Raw genomic sequence first — 25,476 nt, forward strand, 5'->3', positions numbered from 1 at the left:
CACCCTAATACTGGGTGATTTTAACTACCCTGCCATTAACTGGCAAAACTACTCGTGTACCAACACCTTTGCCCAACGGTTCTTGGAATTCATAAATTCCAACGCCCTGGATCAACTAATACATAGTCCCACCAGGGGCTCCAATATCCTAGACCTGGTCATTACCAACATGGGAAATCAATGCTCCACACCTATGGTCACCCCCTCGTTAGTCAGGTCTGACCATAAGCTAATCACCCTTAACATCCACATCCCACCCCCACCCCCCAGTAATAAAACCTTCATAAAAAACTTCTCCAAAGCCAACTTCATGCTACTCAAGTCAGAAGTGACAAACTTCATGACACCCATGCAGACGGGAACTGAAAGTTTGACTGCTGAATCCTACACTAAGGCACTGTATGAGCACATCCACTCATGCATGAATCATGCCATCCCAAATAGAACCAAGATGCTCTCATCCAAAAAAGGAAGCCAATCTGGTGGTCCCTTGCCATAAACAAATTTTACAACAAAAGGAAGAAACTGTTGCAGAAAAGAGGAAAATCCCAGGATGCAAAAAACTCCCTTACCAGCCTCAGTAAGAAACTGAGATCCCTCATAAAATCCTCCAAAGCTAGTTACGAAAATAAAATTGCCAAAGATTCCAAAGACAACCACAAGGCATTCTATAACTATGTCAAGAATCTAAATGTCAATGCTCAGATCTGCTCTGAGCTAAAACAGAATGGCATTAAGTATACTGATCCCAAGGATATTGCCAATATCCTGACAGATCGATTCAGTGCCAACTTCATCCCCCTCTCACCCCCTAAATGGCCCATCTCAATACCGAAAGATTGCCAAATTCCAGTAATAACGGCCACACAGGTAAACAAACGCACTCTCCAAAGCTAAGAATACAGCATCCATGGGACCAGATGACATCCCGGGCTGTGTACTACATGAACTACAATATGAACTGGCACCTCACCAAAGTGTCATGTTTAATCATAGCCTCACCTCTGGTTTTGTGCCCAGCGAGTGGCACAGAGCTACAGTTATCCCACTCCACAAGGGGGGATCCACCTTGGATCCCGGAAACTACCATCCCATCAGTCTGACGAGCCTTATCTGCAAGGCCATGGAGCATATTATCATGGAACTTATAAACAAAGACATTGGCAACCTTCAAACACTGGACCCCACCCAGTTTGGGTTCGTGAAGGGCCGATCTTGTCTCCTGAACCTGATTGACTTCTTCAAATCAGTCTCCAGAACCATGGACACGGGTAAGGTGGTTCACACAGCCTATCTAGACCTTGCCAAGACCTTTGACACCATACCCCACTCTGGAATCATAGATAAACTTACTAAACTGGACATTAATCCCTACGTCACCCAGTAGGTGGCTAACTGGCTTACTGATAGAACCCACACTGTAAAAGTAGCCGACTCCAAATCCAGCTCCAGACAAGTGACAAGTGGAGTACCTCAGGGTTCAGTCCTGGAACCGCTCTTGTTTGGCATCTACTTCTCTGAAGTACAGGCCAACACTAAGGGACTCTGGCTAACAAATTTCGCAGATGACTGCAAACTGGGAGCCATTACTGAATCCCCAAATGATGTGGATACTCTACAAAAGGGCCTTACAGAAACAGATGCTTGGTGCCAGAGCCATGGGCTCAAGCTCAATGCCAAGAAATGTATAATTATCCCCTTTGGGAAAAAACATATACCCGTGAATACATATAGGTGGCAGTACACTAAACACCGAAATTGTGATGAGACTTAGGGACACAGGCGGACAGTGGTCTCACCTTCGATAACCACATCGCCACAACAGTCAGGAAATCCTTCTATGTGGCACACCTCATCACTAAGGGCTTTTCATCCAGAAAAAAGGAGGTCATTGTCCCACTGTACTCATCCCTTATTAGACCCATTATAGAATACAACGCCCCGTTTGGTATGTACCTCTCAAGACATCTGCAACAACTGGAGAGGCCGCAGAAATACCTCGCTAAAAGAATCATAGACCTAAAGCAGATGCCCTACGCTGACCGCCTTAAAAAACTCCAGCTATACTCTGTCGCATATCGTCTACTCAGAGGCAATCTCTGCTTAACATACAAGACCATGTAAAACCCAGAGCTGTTGGGCATGCTACACTTAAAGAAATCCCAATCCCTCAGAGCCACACGCTCCAGGGATCTAAACCTTGTCATCACAATAAACAAAACGTGCTGGAGGGATAGGTTCCCGACCCAGAGACTCCCCAGACTCTGGAATAGATTGTCCATACATGTCAAGCAGAGTGCCTCTTTGGCCTTCTTCAGAAAAAACCTTGACGATTGGATGGGAGAAAGGAAATTCACCCCGGAGATCACGTCAGTCGCCCTGCTAGACAGGGGTCCAGGGAAGAAATAGCCAGGGAATTGTTATGGCTAGGCTTGTATAGGCACTAGGGCTGATAGCCTAGTACCAACCTATGAACCTATGAACCTAAGTACCATCCCAAATGAGGAAAAGGTCATCCACAAACCTACGGTAGAAAACGACCAGAGGTTTAAATGGTCCCTCACATATAAACTTCTGTTCCCAAACATTCATCACGACATTGGCATAGCTATTGGCACATGAAGTGTCCATAGCTATGCCATGTCTCTGCCAATAATAATGCCCATTAAACAGAAAGGCATTATTATTCAAAATAAACTCCAGTAATTGACATATTAATCTTATATTAATGCTGCCAAAATCTGTGTGTTGTGGCAAAAATTGCTTAGTACTGGATAAACCCTCCTCATTTGGGATGACAGTGAATAAAGAGGTGACATCAAGTGTCACTAAATACAACATTGGCCTTTTTCCATACAACATAAGAAAGGAATACAGATCATTTAAAAAATGCTGTGTATCACGTAGAATATTAGGACATGTATTCAGTTCTGTCCTTAACTGCTTCTCTACATAAATGGAGGCTGGCTTTGTGCACCAGTTCCTCCCTGCTACTATGGGTCGAAATGGTGGATTTGAGGGATCTTTGTGTATTTTGGGCAGGCCCTGAATGACAGGTATTAATGTTTCCCCCACTATCAAATAATTATACAGCTCTCTGTCAATAACACAACCATCTAAGAACATTAAAAAAGTGCTATTAATAGCATCAATTTGTTCAAAGGTGATTCTTATATAAAAACTTCTATCACCCAACATACATTCCATCGCCTTGTTATATACCTCAGTATCAAAAATTACAATAGGCCCACCCTTATCAGTGGGTCTAATAGTTAAATGAAAATTATTTTGTAGGCCATTTAAAGCTTGAAACTCATCCTTTGACATATTAGACTTACCATATGTTCTACTATTACCAGAACTATACATTCTATAAAAATCATCCAAACACAATTTCTCAAAAGCTGTGACTAAAGGATGAGGGTTGGGAATAAACGTGCTGGGCTTACTAAATAATTTCCTACCATTATCACTTTCACTATTTTTAAAACACAATTTCAGTAAAATATTTCTAATAAACAGTTTAAAGTCAATAATTACCTCTGTGAAGTCTTCCTTCTGAGTAGGAATAAATGTTTTAGATAATACTCTGATTTCAGCGGCAGTTAATACATGGCTGGACAAGTTCCAAATTTTGCTTGTTTTTTGTATGTTTTGAACATTTGTTTGGAAGGACCTTGGTGCTCACTGTGGTTGGTGGTCGTTTTGATTTGTTTATTACAAATGTAATAGTTACTTAGGTTAATAGGTTGGTACTAGGCTATCAGCCCTAGGGCCTATACAAGCCTAGCCATAACAATTCCCTGGCTATTTCTTCCCACACTATTTATTTCCCTGGACCCCTGTCTAGCAGGGCGACTGACGTGATCCCCGGGGTGAATTTCCTTTCTCCCATCCAATCATCAAGGTTCCTTTTGAAGAGGACCAAAGAGGCACTCTGCTTGACATGTATGGGCAATCTTTTCCAGAGTCTGGGGAGTCTCTGGGTCAGGAACCTATCCCTCCAGCATGTTCTGTGTTTACTGTGACTTAAAAAAATTTGGTTTAAGACTCAGAACCTAAAGAATACTACCACTATAAAAATAGTTTCTGCTGAAGAGTTTGGCATTTATACTTCTTTCATAACCCCTATGGTTCCACTGATATGAAGATTTGATTGAAATGTGAGGACATAATTTGATTCTGTCAAAAGGCTTAGGCTCTGCCCATTGGAAGTTACAGTGCAAATTTCCTGAGCTCCATTGGAGTGAATGAGTTAAACTGGTCTGCAAATGCCTGTAGCATGGTCCTTAGTGAAGAGTTTAACATCTCCACAAGACCACAAGTCTGGGGGTGGTAGGGGTGGTCTTTAGGTGCTTCCACAGCCGAGCCAGCAGGTCTCACATGAAATTGGCACCTCTGTCAGTCAGTATTTCTCTTGGGAATCCTACCCTGCTGAAAATCTCTGCCAAAGCATTTGCCACCTTCTCTGCCTCAATGGAGGACAGAGCCACTGCCTCAGGGTATCTAGTAGCATAATCTACTATCACCATGATATACTTCATCCCTGTAAAGCTTGGGGTACTAAAAGGCCCCACAATATCCATAGCTACCCTATGAAATGACTCCTCAATCACAGGCAAAGGCATCAAAGGAGCTTGGACCTTGTCACCTGCCTTGCCTACTTTTTGGCACTGCTCACAGGTCCTGCAGTACCCTGTTACATCCTTTGCAATCCCAGGCCAATAAAAGTTCTGCATAATACGCCTCTTGTTACGCTTTATGCCCATAAGACCTGCAAAATGAATGCCATGGGCTATGGCTAGAAGTGCCAGATGGTAGGCTCTAGGCACTACCAACTTCTGTATTTCCTCACCCTCTAGCCCTCCCTCAGGGATACACTCAGTATACAGTAACCCTTTGTTCCAGTTACAGATTCCCCTTTTTCTTGAGAATCAGCTGCCTCCCTAGATACCTTCCTCAAGCCTCTTAGGGTAGGGTCTGAGAGCTGAGCCTGTCTCAGCTCTACTTTTGTGACACTTCCCAGCTCCCCTTCCACAGGAAGTCTGGTATACTCTGACAGCAGTGCTTCAATGGCAGCTTGGGTACTACCACTCACCTCTGCCCTTACAGTGACTTTGTCCAAGGGAACATCAGTACTTACCAGCAGTTCAACAGCTATGGCTCACCTTCAGGCTCACTGCTATGGGGTAGCTGCCTCCCAGAAATAGCCACTACACTAGCCCTGGCTTCAGGTATGAGGTCTGTCTGGGTCTCCTCCAGGCTGCCACATGCCCGTCTCCAAGCCTGACTATGTGTAACTGCATGTACACAAGGTACAGCATTATCAAAATCATTCCTTATCAGGATATCTCCAGGGATACTCTCAAACACACCTACTTGCTTGCTTACTTTTCCACCCTCCCAGTCAAGGTGAACCCTGGCCAATAGCACTTGAAATGGGGTCCCCTCCTAAAGCTCTGACTGGAGTGGACTGCCCAAGCAAGTACTGTTCCTCTTTAAACACTGCAGGCTTCACAATGCTTAGGTCAGAGGCTGGGTTTCTTTTAGCAGTGGCCTGTTTTCCATCCACTAAGATAGGATATAACCACTTGTGATAGCCTGGTATCCCTGTTGTTTCCAGACAACTTACCAATGGCATACTGTTAATCCCACTTGCTGGCTCCCCCAACCTTTGTTCCTCACCTTGCCTCAGTGGACATCTATATGCTACATGGCCCACTGGTTACATTTAAAACATTTAACCCTTGATCCTGGCCATGTACCTGAACTAGTGGCTTCCTCTGTTATTGGCAGATTCTGTTGGGATGGTTTAGGCTGCCCATCATGGGTTCCCTTATATCCATGTGCAGCACTTGGTATTGCTTTCCTGTGCAGTGATGTCCTGCTTGCTAAGTAGCAATCCCTTTTCTTCCCCAGCTCATATGCAGAGTTACATTCTCGGACTGCAAAGCAGATTCTCATGTCCTCAGGTAAACTGCTAAGGGCTTGTTCCCTCACCAAAAGGTCTGCCAGCCCTTCAAAATTGGTGACCTAACCTCCATTCACCCACCTATGAAAATAAGTGCTTAACTCAGCAATATACGCATACACACTTTTATCTGCCTTCGGTCTGTGCTCACAAAACTTTTTTTCTGTAACCTTCTGGTGTTAACTTAAAGCACTGAAGTAAACATTTCTGGATTTTTTCATAGTTTAAACAAGCAATATCAGACAATTTAAAACAGTAGGTATAGCTTTACCATGGAGTAAGGGGAGGGTCAGGAACTGTACCCAGAGACCCTTGATCAACATTATACTGTTTACATACTTTTTTAAATATACAAATAAAATGATCAAAATTATCACTTGCTGTAACTTGTGGAAGTAATTTAGTGACCCTTATTGCTTCTGGGGTTCAGCTAATCCCTCTCCCATTACTCTATGACCCTGGTGAAGAGTCAGCATCTCCCTCTCTTGTTGAAGCTGCTTCTCATTTTATTCAGCCTCCAAATGCTGCAGTCTCTCATTTTCTTCAGCCTCTAAATGCTGCAGTCTCTCTACTGACTCTAATTCCCTATGTTTGTCCTCTAATTCAAGTCTCTTTAGCTTCAGATGGATTTTTAAGACCTCTAAGGAAAAGGTGAAATGTCCTGTTTCTGAGGGTTGCAAATTCCCATCAGCAGACTGCTATCCTCCTGGTTGCTGGTCTGCGTTATAGCTGCGATTAAGGCTGAAATAATTTCCACTTTAGTCAGATTGGCAATCACCAGTCCTTTGGCTTCACATACCTTGGTCAGCTGTTTCTTTGTCAGCTTCCCATAATCCTCTGCTGATTTTCTTGCCTGCTCCCCCTGACTAAACTAAACTAACAAAAAATAAATAAAAACTGTTGTGATATGAAACTCTGAATTTTCACTGTGTGGCTGCTGAGAGAAAGCACACCTTTAGCGACAGCTGCTTACAGGCTACAGAAGTTCAATATCCAAACCACTGCTCACCAATATGTGACATTCCAACTCTGGACCAGTAATAAATGAGTCTGAATCCTCACCACTGACACTGGAGAGGGATGTTCACTTGGAATACAAATGGATACACTCAGTACTTCCATAAACAGACCTCTCTGCATCAAGAACAATTTCCCTTAAGAGCACACAGGGCACACACCCAGCCCAGGGTCTGGATATCTCTATCTGTCTCCCTCCAGATCCCCAGTAAGCCTCCCCACTGGCACAGTTGTAGGGTTAAGTCCTCAGCCGAGTGTCCAAGCCAAGTCCTCCAGCACCCTCTCTGTGAAACCAATGCTTTGTGTAACTGCTCAAACTACCTGACACACACACACACACACTCTGTGAGATTTAATTTTCACACACACGCACACACACACACACACACACACACACACACACACACACACACCCACATACCTGAGAAAGGCTGGCACAGATTTACTGGATATGCCACCTTCTTTCCAGACTATAAGGTAGTTTCACTACCACCAGTCAGTTACTATAAGGCTCTTAAAAGGGTATCCACTTATACTCAGTGAAATTAATATTAATAAAAATGGTAATGTCGACCAAACAGCCAGTCTTTCAGGAGTAGCCAGAGCTATCACCATATAAATATGTGGAAATACTCTCAAAACTTAAATATTTTGAAAATGAACCAACACAATGAGAAGTTTAAATATATTTAATAATAAATAATGAAAGAACATGAAAAATACTAAATATCTATTTAGAATAAATGCCAGAGTTTCAATCACAGGAAGCATTAAAAATAACACTGATGAAAAGTTTCACAGAGGTATAGAAAAACAGTATTTAGATAGTCTCACTATCTTAACTGCGGTGGTGGTGCTGCGGTAGCATTGTCGCCTCATAGCAAGACGTTGTCCCGTTCGATTCTCAGCTAGAGCGTCTTCTGTGTGGAGGCATACGTGAATGGGGCATGCCTTCGTTGAAGATTGTGCATCAGGGCTGGTAACCCGGTACGTAAAATTCCACTACCAATCATTAGCGGACCGGAGTTCTGCTGTGGCGACCCCTAACCGGGAAAAGCCGAAAGTCACAAACAAACTATCTATTCCTGATTGACTAAAATAATGACTGTGCCTACTTAACTGACTAGAGCAAGGTAAGATGGGTAAGTGGTCCTTGTTTTCAGATCCATGACAGAATACAGAATGCTGCTGAGACTTCAGTCTCCTCTAATATTAAAACAGTATTTCTGTACAAAATTACATCACATACATCTGGTCATCTAACTCTGTTTCCCATGTTATCACCAACACTAGAAGCTACCAGGGTTTAGCACCTATGTGCTACAATACACACAGATAGAGCATTGCTCAGATGTGGTGCAGCTGCTGGAATCATAAAACCATAAAAACATTCCACTCTTCCTGTAGGAGCTACAACCTATTCTCTAGCAGAGATATTGTGCCTCTGGCTCCATTCAAAATGTGGGATAACATCTTTAAGGATTAACCTATAAAGTAATTTCAAGAATATTTTTCCAAAGTCAGGTGGATTAACCTCTTCTCTCCCAGTACATGCTGCTACACTATATACATTTAAACAGTTACAATAATGCATGTACATTTCTTTTCCTTCCATTAGGGTGCACTGCTGACACATTTTAACACAAGCAAACCTCGCAAATACATTTTCAGTACAAGCATCTCTACAAATTCATTTGATATACAAATGACACATAAGTATTTACAAAATTCCAGCTAGCTGTGCTGGCATAGGTTATACATTCACTGCCCTGCTTCTACTGGCCAGGCTGGCAGTCTCTCCTATCATCACATCTCTCTCCCTGTGAAGACTCAAGCTATTTTTTTAAGTCACCCCTTGAGAAACATTGCTTGAGTGGAATGAGCCTGTCTGGGAATACATTATCCCATACCCTGTATTGAGATTCCATCGGTCTTGGCATTGCTGACCCCCCTACAGTGCTGCACTGTCATATCATATGCCTGCAATCCTAGACTCCACCATAGTAACTTGGCATTATGCTGGCTGCCTGCCTGTAGCCATAGTCCCCCTCAGACGACTCCTGCAAATACGTAGCACTAGGGCCTCCCTATCATGGTAAGGTTTCATCATGTTTACATGATACAATTTGGGCCCCTGCCTCCTGCCTAGCAGTTCTACCATGTTGTTAACACCACTGACCTTCCTTACCACTTTGAAGGGTCCCACTTTATTACAGAGTGTGTGCGCTGTATCTTTAAGAAGCATTGCAAGGACTGAATGTGCATATAAACAGCAAGCACGTGCTAGCCTCAGTGCCACTTTGATAATGCAGCCAAGACAGTGAGCATGTATGAATGCAATAGGTAATTTGTATATGAGTTTATCTAAGTTAAAGTCATTAAGCCCCAATCCTGATGTGTTTTGTACATAATAACGCTGCTTAAACAGATCCCACAAAGACTCGTCTATTACATTCTGACTAGACAAATGACATGGTGTCAAAACTGGGATTCCAGAGACTGCTTTCCAGAGCTATGAGGTGCAGAATTAACAGTGAAGGTAAATTAAGCTAAACTAGCACAAAAAAGGGCCAGAAAAGAACCAAAGGTAGTGAAAACTTGCACAAACAGTTTATTTTATAAAAAAGATAAAACAGAGCATTACAACGGCACAAACCTCATTATTAAACCAGCAAGAGGCACAAAAGGTTTATTACTTAAATGATTATCAGAAAAGCATATAAAGGGGTCTGGAACTACCTTAGAATTGCAAAATAAGCATGTTTAAAACAAAACGGGCATGTTTAGAGTAAAACGAGCACAAGAAAAGTACAATGGGCATGAAAAGAAATTCAATGAGCAAAACAAATATAATAAAGAGGACACATTAGGCATAAATAAAGCAAAACGACTGCATGTTTTTCGGCAAGGTACTGTGTTTTATCATAACTACTACTTTGTATTTTATTCAGGGCATAACTAGAGTTATTCAAAGTATCTCAAAGTGTGTAAAAGTGCTTACAGTGTGCTTATTACTGTGCATGTATTCCGAAGAGTTTGTTTGTGTGCAAAGTGTAACTATTTCGTGAAGTATAGTCAAAGTATAGCCAATTCAAAATTTTCCTTGTGCTGGATGTACCTGTTTGCAAAGTGCCGCCATTACAGAGTGTTTCTTGCACTATAAATAATTATCTAACAAAGTACCATTTTGGAGAAGTTTCAGTGTGCTGTGTACTGTTTATTCGCAAAGTGCCGTTACTTAGAAATGTTTCTTATTCTGAGCTTCTTCTGCCTAGTTCATTTGCACAGTGAAGTTATTTTGAAATGTTTCTTAAAATGATGATAATTAGAAGTTATGTACTCACCATAACGTTCCATCTGAGTAGGTGTATTCATTTGTCTGCAACCTGTGGGTTATGGATCCGATATCGGATCCGAACCGGCATGGTTTACCAGCTATGGATCCAAGCTCTCAGCTCCTCCCCTCACCCATAATGCCCTGCTCTACCCTCATGACCTCAGATCGAGTTTGCCAACAGCAAGAACACCCTGAAAAGGGTAACACATAATATGCAGGAAACTGAAAGGCCAGGGATAGGAGGATGCAGACAAATGAATACACCTACTCAGATGGAACGTTATGGTGAGTACATAACTTCTAAATCTGAAGTAGGAGATTCATTGTCTGCAACCTGTGGGACAGAGTCCCCAGCTACCTGAATCTTGCCATCATGGAAGGATATTCCGGAGCACCGCGGAGCCAAAGGATGCTCTACCCCTAGATGCAAGATCCAACTTGTAGTGGGAAATAAAAGTATGAGATGAAGCCCACGTGGCTGCTGCACAAATATCATCTAGAGGAATCCTAGCCTTAAAGGCTGCCGAGGTAGATACTGACCGGGTTGAATGGGCGTGTACACCCTCTGGTGCGGGCCTTCCTGAAGCTTGATAAACCAATAAGATACATTGTGAAATCCAGCAAGACAGAGAGACTTTAGAAATTGGCTTGCCCAAATTAAATTTAGCAAAGGAAATGAACAACTGGTCGGATTGCCTATGACCAGCCGTTCCGTTTAGATAAAATCTAAGTTGCCTGTGAACATCTAAGGCGTGAAGCTTGTATTCACCTTTGTTTTCATATTTAGGAAAGAAAACAGGGAGGTTAATGGATTGATTAATGTTTGCTTCAGAAGCTACTTTAGGAAGAAAGGACGGGTTGGTCCTGAGGTAAACACGGTCCGGATGAAAGACCAAGTAAGGAGGTTTAGCTGATAATGCTTGGAGCTCTGAAACTCTCTTGGCCGATGTAATGGCTACTACAAAAGCAGTCTTGAAAGACAAGAATTTGAGATCTACCATAGCCGCTGGTTCAAGGGGGTCAAGGCCAGGAGAACTAAGGAAAGGTCCCAGGGAGGAACCGCTTGTTTTACAGGGGGCCTGAGAAGGAAAGTACCTTTAAGGAAAATTTTACACAACTTGGCTGACATGAGTGGACTAGAGTCATGACCAATGTGATAATGTGAAATTGCATAAAGTTGTACTTTGACTGTGGAACTGCTGGCACCATCGTTAAAAGAGTGGTTAAGAAATCAAGCACTAAAGGGAGAGGAACTGTGAAGGGATTCAGGCCTTGCCGCTCCGCCCACAAAGAAAACTGTTTCCACTTGCTGCGGTAGACTTTCCTAGTGGACGGTTTATGAGCTGCCACCAGGATCGCCTTAACAGGGGCGAAATACGGGAGTCCTGATCAAGAGTGGAACTGGAGCAGCCAAGCGGTCAGCTTCAGGTTGTCCAGGTTCGGAGGAGATAGGCAGGATGGATGAGATATCAGATCCGAATGGGATCTAGAATCCAAGGAGGATTCACCGAGTGAGACCTTAGGAAGGGGAACCAGATCTGCCGAGGCCAAAACAGAGCAATGAGAATCATTCTGCAACCCACCGAGAGGCTTTCTGAAGAACTTGGAGCATCAGAGGCAAGGGTGGATAAGCATACAGAAGACCGGGTGGCCAAGCATGCACCAGAGCGTCTCTTGGGGAACCTCCTGGAGGAGGTATCAGAGCAAAACTGTCGCACTTGGTGTTTGAGGAGAGGCAAAAGATCGCATGAAGGAGTTCCCCACGAATATGCCGCTACTTGAAAATTGAGAGACCACGGGGTCAGAATGGTGCGACTGAGCTTGTCCGCCAGGATGTTGGACCGACCGAATGTGCGTTGCTATTAAGCGGTTGGTGGAGATTGCCCATTCCCAAACTCTCATGGCTTCTCGACAAAGAGGGTAAGACCTCGTTCCCCTTGCTTGTTGATGTACCAGACAACCGACATGTTGTCCGATTGAATCGCAATTGCTCCCAAGGGACGAAAGTCCTGAAGTGCTAGCAACGCTAAGAGCACTGCTCTCATCTCTAGAACGTTGATATGCAATAAGGTCTCTGAATCGTTCCACGTGCCTTGGACGGTCCGGCCCATAAATGCCCCCACCCGAGGCGGAGGCGTCCGTGGTCACCGTGGCGAGAGGGGGAGAAGCACAAAATGGGCGGCCTCCGTGGAGATCTGGGGAGTGAAGCCACCACAGGAGGGACCGCTTGTAAGCCTTGCTGATCGCAATGGGATGATGCATAGGAAGAGCAAGGTATGACCACTGTACTACGAGAGTCCATTGGAGGATGCGCATATTGAGCCTGGCGAGAGGAAGAAGTGCTATAGCAGACGCCATGGACCCTAGAGCCCTCAGGACCAACTCCGCCAGAACAGAACTTGAGTGGAGAATGGCCCGCACCTGGAGCTGCAGATTTTGAACTCCGTCCGCAGTGAGGAAGGCTTTTAAACTCCTTGTGTCTAACCTGGCCCCTATAAAATCTAAGAGCTGTGTGGGCGCCAGGTTGGATTTCTTTGTATTTATAGTAATGCCCAGATTGGGAGCAAGATGGAGAAAGGAGTCTCCAATAGTAGTTGATGCCTTGTTGGGTAAGGAGCCAGTCGTCCAGGTAGGGGAAGACCTGCACCCCTGAAGCCTCAGGTGGGCCGCTACCACTGCTAATACTTTGGTGAACACCCTGGGGCTGTGGTGAGACCAAAGGGAAGGACCCGAACTGGTAGTGACTGGCTCCCAGCCGAAGCGGAGGAACCTCCTGGAGCGCCTGTCCATTAGGATGTGGTAGTACGCATCTTTGAGGTCTATGGAACACAACCAGTGATTTTCTCCCAGAAGGGGAAGAATAGATTGCAGAGTGACCATTCGGAATTTTTCCTTGGGAACTGCCAGGTTCAAGAGAGAAAGGTCTAAAATTGGTCTTAGATCCCCCGTCTTTTTGGCACTAAAAAGAACCTGGAGTAGAACCCTGATCCGATCTGGTCTGGGGGGACGGGCTGGATGGCTCTTTTCTTTAGCAGGTGGCCAATTTCTGCCAAAGCGGCCTCCCGTTGACCGGGTGGAACGTCTGGGAGGGACTTCAATTTTGGTAAGTGAAGGGATGCGGTATCCTCTGGATATGATCTGGAGAACCCAGCGGTCTGATGTTATGGACTCCCATGCCGCTAGGTGCCCCGGAAAACGTCCCCGACTGCCTCCAGAGTGGAGCAGGCGGGCAACCCCTCAGGGTTGCTGCCGTTCAGAGAAGGGTTCTCTGGACCAGAAGTTCCTGGGAGCCCCTCTGCCTCTAGGGTGGCGTCCTCCCTGTCCTCTTCTGCCACGGAAGGACTGGTTGTCCGGAGCAGGCTGGGATTGCTGCGACTTCCGGAACCACATCTTCTTCTGACCCTTTTGGTTCCTAGAATAGGGCCTCTGGGGTGCAGAGAAGCGGATTCACGGCAGACAGCGTCTTCCGTCCTTCTCGCTCTGGGTCAAAGTGTCAACGGTTTTGCCAAAGAGGGCAGAACCATCAAAGGCGTTAAATGACGCTTTGAAGGGCTCTGAGAAATGAGCCAGGCCTGGCGTCTAGTGACTAGACCTGCCCCTCGGCTCTAGCGGCACCTTCCGTAGCATGGGAGAGTAGCCACATAGAGGTATTGGTAACTGATCTAAGAGTGGCCATGCGGGTGGAGTGCAGCACTTTGTCCTCCTCCGACATGGACTCTGGGAGAGATGCAGCGTATTCTTTAATGAGATAGCGCTGCATCCTAATGTAGTTCAGCGCCCTTACCGAGAAGGTCGCTGAACTAAACATCCGCTTCCCCAGCGGTCCATCATCCGAGACTCCTTGCTCGGGATGGACTGAGGGACTCTCCTGAGCAAGTTCCCTCTTGGTGGCCGCCATCAACATGGCATCTACCGGAGGCCCCTTACTCCAATGGGCACGGTCAGGCGGTGGACTGAGGATCCTGTCGGGCCTCTTAGGGATTGGCTCCACGGTGTCCGGTTCCTTCCACGCCCTGGTGGTAATGAGGTCCACCAGGGGTCGGCAGGAGGGACACCCAAGAGCCCGCTTCAAATGCTCCAAGAACACGGACTCGTCCGAGGAGACTTGGGGCAGACCACCCCTTATGGAGCATTTCCATGATGTCTCCAAATGAGACATCCTCGGGGTGACCGTGGGGAGCCTTCCTCCAAATCCGTGTCTTCCGTGAGAGACTCGGGAGTCAATGTGCCTCCTTTGCACGTATGTGCGAGAACATCCTCTGGGGGCTGTCAGAGGACTCCTGTAAGCAGCAACCTGTTCCAGGGGAACAGCTTGGGGCACAAGCGGGCTGTCCCAAGGGCCGGATGGTGGAAGCCTGACCCAGTGCAGAGGGCGGGGGCGGGCAAGAAACAAGTGCCAGGGGTCCGGAAACCCTCAACAGGGCCCTCTCCACTACATCAAAGCCGAAGGGAGCCGACCTCGACCAAAGGATCCGACAATCGGCTCCCCTCGGATCCGAAGAGTGGATCGGAGCCGCGCTTGGATCCGAAGGACAGTGCGCTCCGACACAGGCGCCGCGAGCACTGATCCTCGGATCGAGGCTCGGATCCAGGCTCCGAGGTCGGATCCGATGCACTCGAGGCAGGGTCGGATCCGGTACCAAGTACTATCGGCGCCGACCCACCGCTGCTCGGCTCCAACTGCTCCGAACCTGGGTAGCGGGTCGGAGAAGGAGCAATTGGCTTGAAAAGGTCGAAGCTCGAGGAGGCAAGAGCACTCCCATCTGCATCTGGGCCTGGATGAACCTTCTCATCATCCGGTCCAGATCAGCATCCGATAGGCTGTGCGTTGATCTCGGCGAGGCTACCGAGGTAGGCCTTGAGTGCCTCCTCGATAGCCTCGGAGATCGGGTCTCCTCCTCCTCAGGTCCCGGTGAAAACACACCGGGCCGAGAGGAGGAGATCCAGCCGACAAGGAGCCGGGAGAAGCCGCTTGGCTGGCGGGGCGAAACAGAGGTCTCCCGCCGCTTATGGTGCTTCTCCCTCCGGTCCCTTCTAGCATCCCTCTCCTCCGAACCAGAAGCGGGAGGTTGAGTCCCAGGAGGAGGAGGGGAATAACCGTGGAGCGGAGGTCGAGCCGAGTCCGGCAAAAGCCCGCCAAAACAAGCTTGGACCTCCGCTCCTTCAATGGTTGAACCCTGCACAAATGGAACATCCAGATGTGAGGTGTTCAACCCCAGGCATCTAACATGTGGCCATCAGCTGGGGAAAGCTTATGGCCACACTCGGATTAGAGAAATAGCCTTGGGCTGCTCAGACATCCCAAGCTAACAAATAAAGTTACTATAACTAAGGTAAAGTAACTAAAACAAAATCACTCACAGGCCCAACACACACACTACCAGCTAGGGAGGGATATAAATTTAAGAATAAATTTTAAAAAAAGTAATAATACAGAAAGGGAAACCTACACTTTCACACAAATTAACCAAAAAATTATTTAAATTTTATAATTTAAACACTGAATCTATCACTTAGCTGGAGAGCTGGAAAAAACAATCTGGTCACCATGATCTGAGGTCATGAGGGTAGAGCAGGGCATTATGGGTGAGGGGAGGAGCTGAGAGCTTGGATCCATAGCTGGTAAACCATGCCGGTTCAGATCCGATATCGGATCCATAACACACAGGTTGCAGACAAATGAATCTCCTACTTCAGATATTATTTTTGCAGTACAGTGATTTCAAGAGTATTACAGTGCCTGAGAGACTTATTTCGGAAAGTTCAGAAATTCAGAGGCTTGTTGTGCTATTGGGCAAAGTTATGAATACTGTCATAAATTTCTGGCATATGTATATGTATGTGTGTTCATGCATATTTGCAAAACCATTCACTGGTACGTGTTAATAATGGCAGATGGATTTCAAAAGCCCTCACCACTTGTATTTGATCAGAATATTGCAGCAAACTGAAAAATATTTGAGCAAGAGTAGGATATTTTTATAGAAGCAGCTTATTCTGACAAAGATGCACGCACCAGGGCATTCATTTTCCTAAACCTAGCTGGGTCAGAGGCCATTGAAAGAGAGCATTCATTTGTGTATGCACCAGCAGTATATGAGACAGAAGGTGAAAATCAGCACACTGTTGTACAGGCTGAATCAAGGGAAGACCCTGAGTGTTTGAAGCACATATTCAGGCAAATGTGTAACTCCCAGACAAATATTACATTAGAGAGGCATTTGTTTTACACCAGAGATCAGAAAACTGGGGAAACTTTTGCAGCTTATATTACTGACCTGAGGAACAAAGCTAAAATGTGTCGGTTTGGTGACTTAAAAGATGAGTTAATAAAGGACAGGCTTGTGTGTGGTATTAGTGGTGCTGCTGTGAGAAAGACATTGCTTTCTGACAGTGATTTAACGCTGAGGAAAGCTACTGAGATTTGTCAAATCCAAGAAGTTACAGAAAAGTGCACAAGTATGCTTGCAAGTGATAAGAGCATGGTTTCTGCAGGCTCCAGAGCAAATGAAGACAGCATGCAACATGTGGCAAGCAAAAGCAGGCCTAAGCACATGGCAGTTACAGCCCAAGTGAGTTCTCCTGGGAAACCACATAGTTTTCCAGCAAGTTCTAGGAAAGAAGCATGCTCAGTGCAGTACAAGCATGAATCAGCAAAACCCAAATCCAGCTTTATTGTTAACTGTCACAATTGTGGTTCCAATCATGAGGCTAAAAGAGAGAAATGCTTAACATTTGGTCAGCAATGCCACAAGTGTAAAAAATGGAACCATTTTCAAAAGTTTTGCAAATCAAGTAAACCTCATACAGTTATAAAGAAGGGTTACTCAAAAAAGCAAGCTGTCATATAGAGAGCTGCAATACAATTTTCTGCGTAGATGGTGTATCAGTAATTGGTGAAAAGGTTGATGCAGTGAATTTAAGCAAGTTGTCATACAGAGAGCTGCAATACTATTTTCTGGTAGATGGTGTATCATTAATTGGTAAAAAGGTTGATGTAGTGAATTTGTTGGCAAAGAACAAAGTGTTTTGTACTGTCCAGATCAATGGTAAATCCACCAAGCTCAAAGCAGACACTGGTTCAAAGTGTAATGTTATGTCAACAGACACATTTGCTAAGGTGAGAACTAATGAACAACTCAATGTGGTGAGTAGTGTTAAACTTGTGGCTTATGGAGGTGAAGAAATTCAAACCGAAGGCTCAGTAGTGCTTTCATGTTTTGTGGCTAGGAACTGTTACAGCTTGCTATTCCATGCAGTTTAGAGACCTGTGCAGTCATTATTGGGTCTCATAGTCAGTTTGAGAATGAATCTGCTTTCTTTTACCAAAGAAGTTCATCATATAAGCACATATCCTAGTTCCAATTTTTCTGAAGCCATTTTCTCAGAGTATGCTGATGTTTTTGATGCCAAGTTGGGCAAACTTCCAGTTGTGCATTCTGTTAAGTTAGACCCAGAGGTCAGTCCAGTAGTCAGACCAACAAGAAAAGTTCAGATTGCTATGCAAGATAAAGTCAAACCTCAGCTGAATAAAATGGTGCTGCAAGGTGTAATTTGTCTAGTTACAGAACTAACTAAATGGGTGTTGTCTATGGTAGCAGCCCACAAAAAAGTCTCAGATGAAATCAGAATATGTACTGACGCAAGAGATTTGAACAAAGCATTAACGAGACCGCATCATCTAATGTGTACAGTTGAGGAAGTCACAGCCTTAACACCGAATGCCACTGTTTTTCTGTCCTGCATGCAAAAAGTTCATTTTGGCAAGTGATGTTTGATCGCAAATCCTCATTACTGACTACTTTCAGTACCCCTTTTGGCAGATATAGATTACTAAGGATGCCATTTGGAATAAATTCTGCAAGTGAAGACTTTCAGCATGCAATGGAGCAAATTTTTTCAGGTTATCCTTGTACCATAATAGTAGATGATTTATTGGGTGGAGGCAATGGTGAAGTAAAGCATGACAGAAACCTTAAGAGAGTTCTACACAGAGCACGTGAAGTGAACTTAAAGCTCAATCTCCTAAAGTGCAAATTTAGACTACCAGAAGTTACATATGTAGGTCATTTATTTACTAGCACTGGCTTGAGACCAGGCCTGTCCAAGCAAGCAGCTATTTTTGAAATAGCCTGGGTTTGCCTCTTACTCAAGCTACCCCAGTTGAAAATAATTCAAACAGCTCTAATAAAGAGGCTCCCTTGGTTAACACACATGGGAGACCAAATAACGAAAGTAATGCGATATCTACAGTAAGTAAGACTTCTTTTACTAATTACAGAGAACGTTGGGCTACCAATAATTACAATTTTCAACAGAATGGTAGTCCTAAATTTACCTCCAAGCGAGGAATAACAAATAAATCCATGGCTGATTCATTGAAAGAATATGAGAAAAAATTATTCAAATTAAAAAAACCCAGTTAGAAAACAGTTATTTGGATCGGAATATAAAGTTGGGCTTAGTCCCAAAAGGATTGCGTTTATGGAGGTACCCGAATGGGTCGGAAAACAACCAAGATATGCTTAAAGAACTACACCAACTTTTTGACAAAACTGGTATTTGTATTATGGAACTGATGGTTAAATACAACAATGTTAAGATTGATACTTTATTAAATGAACTGGACTCTATTAATTCTCACATTACACAGGATCTCATATTTGAACAGTATTACACCAATTATGTTAACATCATCCAAGATGTGGACAATTGTTGTGATATAATTTTCAAAAACTAGTCAAGTTGCAACGAGGCGTTCATATGTATGAAAAGGTCATGTGTATCCCTTTAATGAGAAACGAGAGCGAATTGTGAGACTAACGCTGAATATAATGCTGGCAACGTTGTAACAACCAATGAACGTAGCCACATTACTGAAGAGGAAGTGACATATAATGAGAGTACCATAAATTCTTCTGATGTTCAAGGCGTGGACCCCCTAAGTGATGAACTTCGTCGGTCCGAAAGAATAAGGCAGCAGGGTCCAGCACGAGACGACAGTGAGGTTTTTCGTCTGGGAGCGAGAGCCAAAACCAAATTTCAATCCTTAAATCAAGACCGGAATTGGCCAAGAGCAACGCGAAGGTAAACAAAAAGGTTTACAGCTTACATAGCGCTGCCTGCACTGACCTCGACTGTTTCATTTGTTTAAATATTAGAGAAGTCTTACACCCGCAATACACTGTCAGCTGTTGTATGTGTAATATTCAAGACAAAGCGACTCATAGTGAGGATACTAATGTCGAAATTATGGTCAGTAGACAGCGACAGATAAATGACACTTCTATTTCTGTTACAAATGATGACAATTATGTTGAACGTTTAGTGGACTTAAATGAAACGTTTTTTACACATGAAGAAACTGTCTTAATATCAAGTAATGTTTTTGATAATACTACCAATGAACATACATTGGTGCCAGTTACTGCTAATGTTAACAATATGGATGAGAGTATGAGTGAATTTTTAAGGTGGTTGGAAGGTCAAGACAGCATTAATGTATGTGATTATAGTAACAATGCTAGCTCAAGTTTCAATGAACACTTTCCTCCCCAAAATGATTTTGGGACCGATGTAGTTTGTTATACATCTAATATACATGACACTGACACTTTGTTAGATATTACAACACACAGCATTATGGATTTGAATAACAGTAATGAGGGTAATTTTATAGATTTGGATACACATAATATATTCATAAATGGTTGTAACATATTAAGAGGATGTGGTTCTCATTTAAATAGTGTTACCGATACCGACTTCTGTATGAGTCCAAATGAATTGACATTTATTGACCCAATGACAACAGACAGCCATAATGTGAGTGTGAATAATTCATCATTGTCTTGTTCTAATATTATTACATCTGAGTTGGGTCCTATTAGTAAACCTAAGATTATTTGCAACAAAGCTAATGATTACAAACTATATAACTATTCTGGTTTGGTTCTTGAGACACAACATGTCGAAACATTATCTAAGGGTTTTAATTTTGTACCCTGTAGAAATGCTAACATAGTAGACATCATGTTTGACCTCAAACTCTTTGTTCGTAAGCTAAATCTGGCGGCTTATTTTGGTTTTAGTGACAACAGAAATGGCACTATTCAATTGCAAAGACCTAGTATATTTAATCCACCTTATATTAAAATCACTGAATTATTTGAAAATATGTGCGAATTTGACATTAGGGATTTTTTTCTAAACAAACAGTACAGTCATTGTTGTAATATGATACATGAAGACATCAAGAATATAGAATTTCTATGTAATATCAAAACAATTCGCATCATGAAGCCCGATAAGGGCAATGGAGTGGTTATAGTGGATAAATGTGATTATGTGTCGAAATGTTTAATATGCTTAATGAAGATAATTACATTGAGGTCAGTAAACATGAAATTAATATGGCTTATCAAAAGATAGATTTGATGTTAGAAGACATGTTATTTCAGGGTAACATTAGTGAAACTGACTTTGATTATATGAATAACAATTTTCCTTTGGTCAGTGGAATATTTGGGATACCTAAAATTCATAAAGGCCTTGATAACGTTCAGTTTAGACCAATAGTTGACGGAAAAAGAAGTAAGGTGGCTTTTATAAGCAAATATGTGGACAACAAAATGAAGCCAGGATTGAAAAGCTTTTCTTATATTACGAAAGACTCTTGGCACTTTTTGGAGAAAGTAAAGAAAGTTGATTTCCAAGAGAATTGTTACTTTGTGACGATTGATGTAGTTAATTTATTTACATCTATTCCCCATGATGTTGGTTTAACATGGTTGGGAGAACAATTGCATACAGGGAAGTTCGATCAGGATGATATTAATACTTGGGTGATGTTAATGGAATTGGTCTTACATAATAACTTTTGTTTTTGAAAACGTTATTTCAAACAAAATACAGGTGTTGCTATGGGGCGCTTGTGCCCCACTTATGCCAATTACGTAATGGCCTTTTGGGAGAACAATTATGTTTTCAACAGTGAATATCGTCCAATTATTAAATTTTACACACGGTTTTGGACGATATTTTTATAATTTGGCAAGGTGAAAGGTTAGCATTAGAGGCCTTTATGAATTATATTAATCAAACTGCTTGGTTTTTAAAATTTACTTATAATATACAAAAAGACAAAGTAACATATTTGGATGTGAGTTTAGCATTTGTTCAAGAAAAGGGATGCCTGGTTTCAAACATATATAGAAAATCCACATTTTCCAATTCATATCTTCATTATGATAGTTGGCACCCCAAACACCAAAAAAGAGCTATTGTCAAGGGACAAATGGTGAGAGCGGTCCGCATGGTGAGCGAAATGTCTGATTTTGTAAATGAATTGGAATTTATAGCACAATTATTTTTAATAGGAGTTACCCCAGAATTTTATGTGATGAAATCATGAATGAAATACTCTTTAAAAGAGATAAGGGCATTATTCTACCGATTCTTAAAAATAATGTGGAACTTTTTAGTGGCACAATGGAACAAAACAGTGATGATTTTATATCAAAAGGGAATTTTTTGTTTGTTTTGACCTACAATGCAGACGCTGAATTTGTTAGAAGTATTATAGAAAAGAATTGGGAATCCTTTTGTAGGTTAAAGGATTTTCAGGAATTTGCTGCTCGTCAAATTAAATTCATTTTCGTAGAGATATAACATTTAAAAGATGTTTGAAACATGTACATTAAACAATGGTTCCAACAATAATAAGACTAAAGGAAATTTTAAATGTGGAAGATGCTTGACGTGTAGGCATATTATGACGACTGGCAAGAGATTGGTTATTAACAACATACCTATTAACTTTATGGGACACTTTGATTGTTATTCTGTTAATGTGGTATATATTGCCGTATGTCAGTCATGCACTGCCTTTTATGTTGGAAAGACATGTAGGGCTTTTAGAGAAAGAATAAAGGAACACATATTGGATATCCAACATAAAAAACCTTCAAATGCCTTGGCAAGGCATATTATAACGCATAATGATCATCATTTTAAGTTTTGTATTATACAACAACTAGAAAAAGATCCACAAGGTAGAGTTACTGAATTTCATTTAGATGTTTGTGAAATTAAATGGCAATTTAAACTAAATGCACACTCACATCCAGGGTTAAATGAGTTTGTGTCAATCAAGCCATTCTTGAGATTAAGGCATATTTTGGGATAAACACACCTACTAATACAAATAAAATAAAATCAAACAATATACTATATGGTATATTATTAAATTAAACATTTTTTAATATTTGTACATTATTAGTACCATAACTACAATACAAATACATTTTAATTTTAACAAATATATTTATTTAAGTATTTAATGTATTTGACATGTTATGTATATACATAGTTAATTATAATAAGTTATTTGATTATACACAACACAAGTTAGTTACTATTTTATGTGGGGTAGTTTTTTGTGATAATTATGTGTTTTTAACAAAGTATTTTTTAACTATGATTATTTTTAACAATACATTAATTGTCAATTTATTTGAAGTGATAATTGTTGTAATTAGTGAGTCATTATTGATTGTGGTTATATACTGGTTCAACACACTCTGAAGAAGTCATTTGACGAAACCTAGGTCAGTTGTGGAGAACCAGTTTTCTCACTTTTGTCTTTCCAGTTGGTGAAGCTTGTGCAATAAAGTACTGTGGTGGTTGAGCTTCAGACTCCGTGGATTTTATTATTGGTCGTGTCGTGGTTTGGTTCCTGGTTCGAGCTATTTTTGAGATGTCAGCACCAGATAATGTTCAAGGTTTATAACATTTTCTTGACATAGTCAACTATTTAGGCAAGTTTATACCAGATTTCAGTGAGCTGACAGCACTTTTAAGTGTGCTGATGCGCAAAAAATGTACATGGTCTTGGTTGGAACAGCACCAGAATGCATTTGAAGACCTTAAGCAGAAAATTGCCACCCTACCTACATTAAGATACTATGATGTCAATAAACCAGCCACTCTTTCCTGTGGTGCTTCAAAATTTGGTCTTGGTGCAGTTATTCTTCAAGAAGGTAGACCAGTAGCCTATGCATCTAGAACTCTTACCCAAACTGAAATGGAATATGCTCAAATTGAGAAAGAACTTTTGGCAATAGTATTTGCATGTTCAAAGTTTCATGATTACAGCTATAGTCGAGCTATTCAGATTGAAGCTGATCACCAACCTCTAGTTACTATTCTAAAGAAGCCTATGCATTCAGCTCCAGTGAGATTACAAAAAATGATGCTCAAATTGCAAAAGTACAAATTCAAAATGGTCTATACAAAAGGTAAACTTCTTTATCTGGCTAAAACCTTAACCAGATCACCCAGAAATACAATGGAACAGTTTGACGTGCAGAATTTTGAGTTTGACATAATGGAAGTTCATAATTTTTCTACCACGAGACTTGATGAGCTGAAAGATCATACCAAGATTGACCCAATTTTGCAAAAGCTCAACCACTACATTAATGATGAATGGCCGTCAAACCAATCTAGTGTACCATTTGAAGTGCAAACTTATTTTTGTTATACAGATGAGATGTTTATGGAAGATGGCATTATTTTCAAAGGACCTAAGATTGTTGTTCCTGCTTCCTTACAACATGAATATATCCAGATTTTGCATCATGATCACCCAGGCACCGAATCTACCAAAAGAAAGGCGAGAGAAAAAGAAGTTGTGTCTTACCATAACGTTCCATCTGAGTTGTTGATCTTCTTCCAGTCATCACTGATGGGTTCGGTTCCGAGCCCTCGGAACCGAATCTGCCTAATACCACACTCGGGTACACAAAAAAACTCTTGAGCCAAACTGCTACCCACAATTCCCTTCTCCCAGTTACCTCAGATCGAGTTTGTATGCAACATATAGAAGAAAACAGAAAAACAGAGGCCATTTCTGTGCAGAAACCCTGAAACACCACAAGGACCCAGAAGATCCACCAGGAGCCTTTGGTGGGGGATGGTGAGAGGGTGTGATAACTGGAAGAAGATCGACAACTCAGATGGAATGTTACGGTAAGATATAACTTCTTTATCTGAAGTTGTTAATCTTCTTCCTATTCATCACTGATGGGACAGAATCCCAAGCTACTTGGAGAACCTGGGTGGCCCTTATGGAAGAACATTCCTGAGAACTATTGAGCCAAAGGCCGCTCTTTCCCTGGAGACCAAATCCAATTTGTAATGCTTGATGAAAGTTTGGGGTTTAGCCCAAATGGCTGCTGTACAAATGTCGCCCATGGAAGCCCTGGAGTGAAAAGCAACCAAAGTTGCAATAGCCCTAGTTGAATGAGCTTTGATTTGAACAGGTTTAGATTCATTCACCAGGGAGGATGAAAAGGTAATGCAATCTCTGAGCCATTTTGATAAAGTAACTTTTGATACAGCACATCCCATTCTTGGACAAGAAAAGGAAATGAAAAGTTGGTCTGACTTGCGGAAGGACTTAGTCCTGTTCAAGTAGAAACGTAGTTGTCTATGTATGTCCAATGAATGTAGACAGTAGTCTCCCTTGTTGGAATAATTTGGGAAAAACACAGGGAGCTCAATGGACTGGTTAATAGAGAAGTCAGAAACCACTTTGGGGAGAAAGGAAGGGTTAGTACAAAGGGATACTCTGTCCTTATGGAAGATTAGATACTGGCTCTTGATGCATAAGGCTTATAACTCAGAATCCGTCTGGCTGATGTGACCGCTACCAAAAACAAAGATTTTCATGACAGGAATTTTAGATCACATGTCGCGGCAGGCTCAAAAGGGGGTAGAGAGAGAGACTGTAGAACCCGAGAGAGATTCCATGTCTCTACAGGTTGCCTGATAGGGGGTCTGCTATGGAAAACTCCATTGAGAAGGGTCTTGCAAAGTCGGGTGGAGATAAGAGGGACACCATCCGAACTGTTATAAAAATTGGAAATAGCTGCTAAATGGACTCAAATAGTAGAAGCTGATGCCCCATTGTCAAACAACTCAGAAAGGTACTGGAGTATAGCAGCTGTAGGAGTTGAAAAAGGATCTAGCATCTGATTATCAGACCAGAGAGCAAATCTTTTCCACTTGTCTCTGTAGAGGTTTCTGGTGGATGGTTTATGGGAGGCAAGAATAATATCGCAGACAGGTGAGGAGAGGGTTTCCTGCC

General features: G+C 42.4%; 1 protein-coding gene across 1 annotated transcript in view; it reads right to left on the reverse strand.

The window, feature by feature from the left end:
* The window catches only part of EFCAB8 (EF-hand calcium binding domain 8), a 3,728,836-nt gene that overhangs the window by 1,032,916 nt on the left and 2,670,444 nt on the right, over nucleotides 1-25,476 (reverse strand). Inside the window, exon 26 of the mRNA XM_044089017.1 lies at nucleotides 22,448-22,518. Coding sequence (XP_043944952.1) covers nucleotides 22,448-22,518 — 71 coding nt within the window. The remainder of the gene's footprint in view (nucleotides 1-22,447; nucleotides 22,519-25,476) is intronic.

This window comes from Protopterus annectens, chromosome 12.part0, assembly GCF_019279795.1.
Source record: "Protopterus annectens isolate FY-2018-M chromosome 12.part0, PAN1.0, whole genome shotgun sequence".
Classification (NCBI taxonomy): Eukaryota; Metazoa; Chordata; order Ceratodontiformes; family Protopteridae; genus Protopterus; species Protopterus annectens.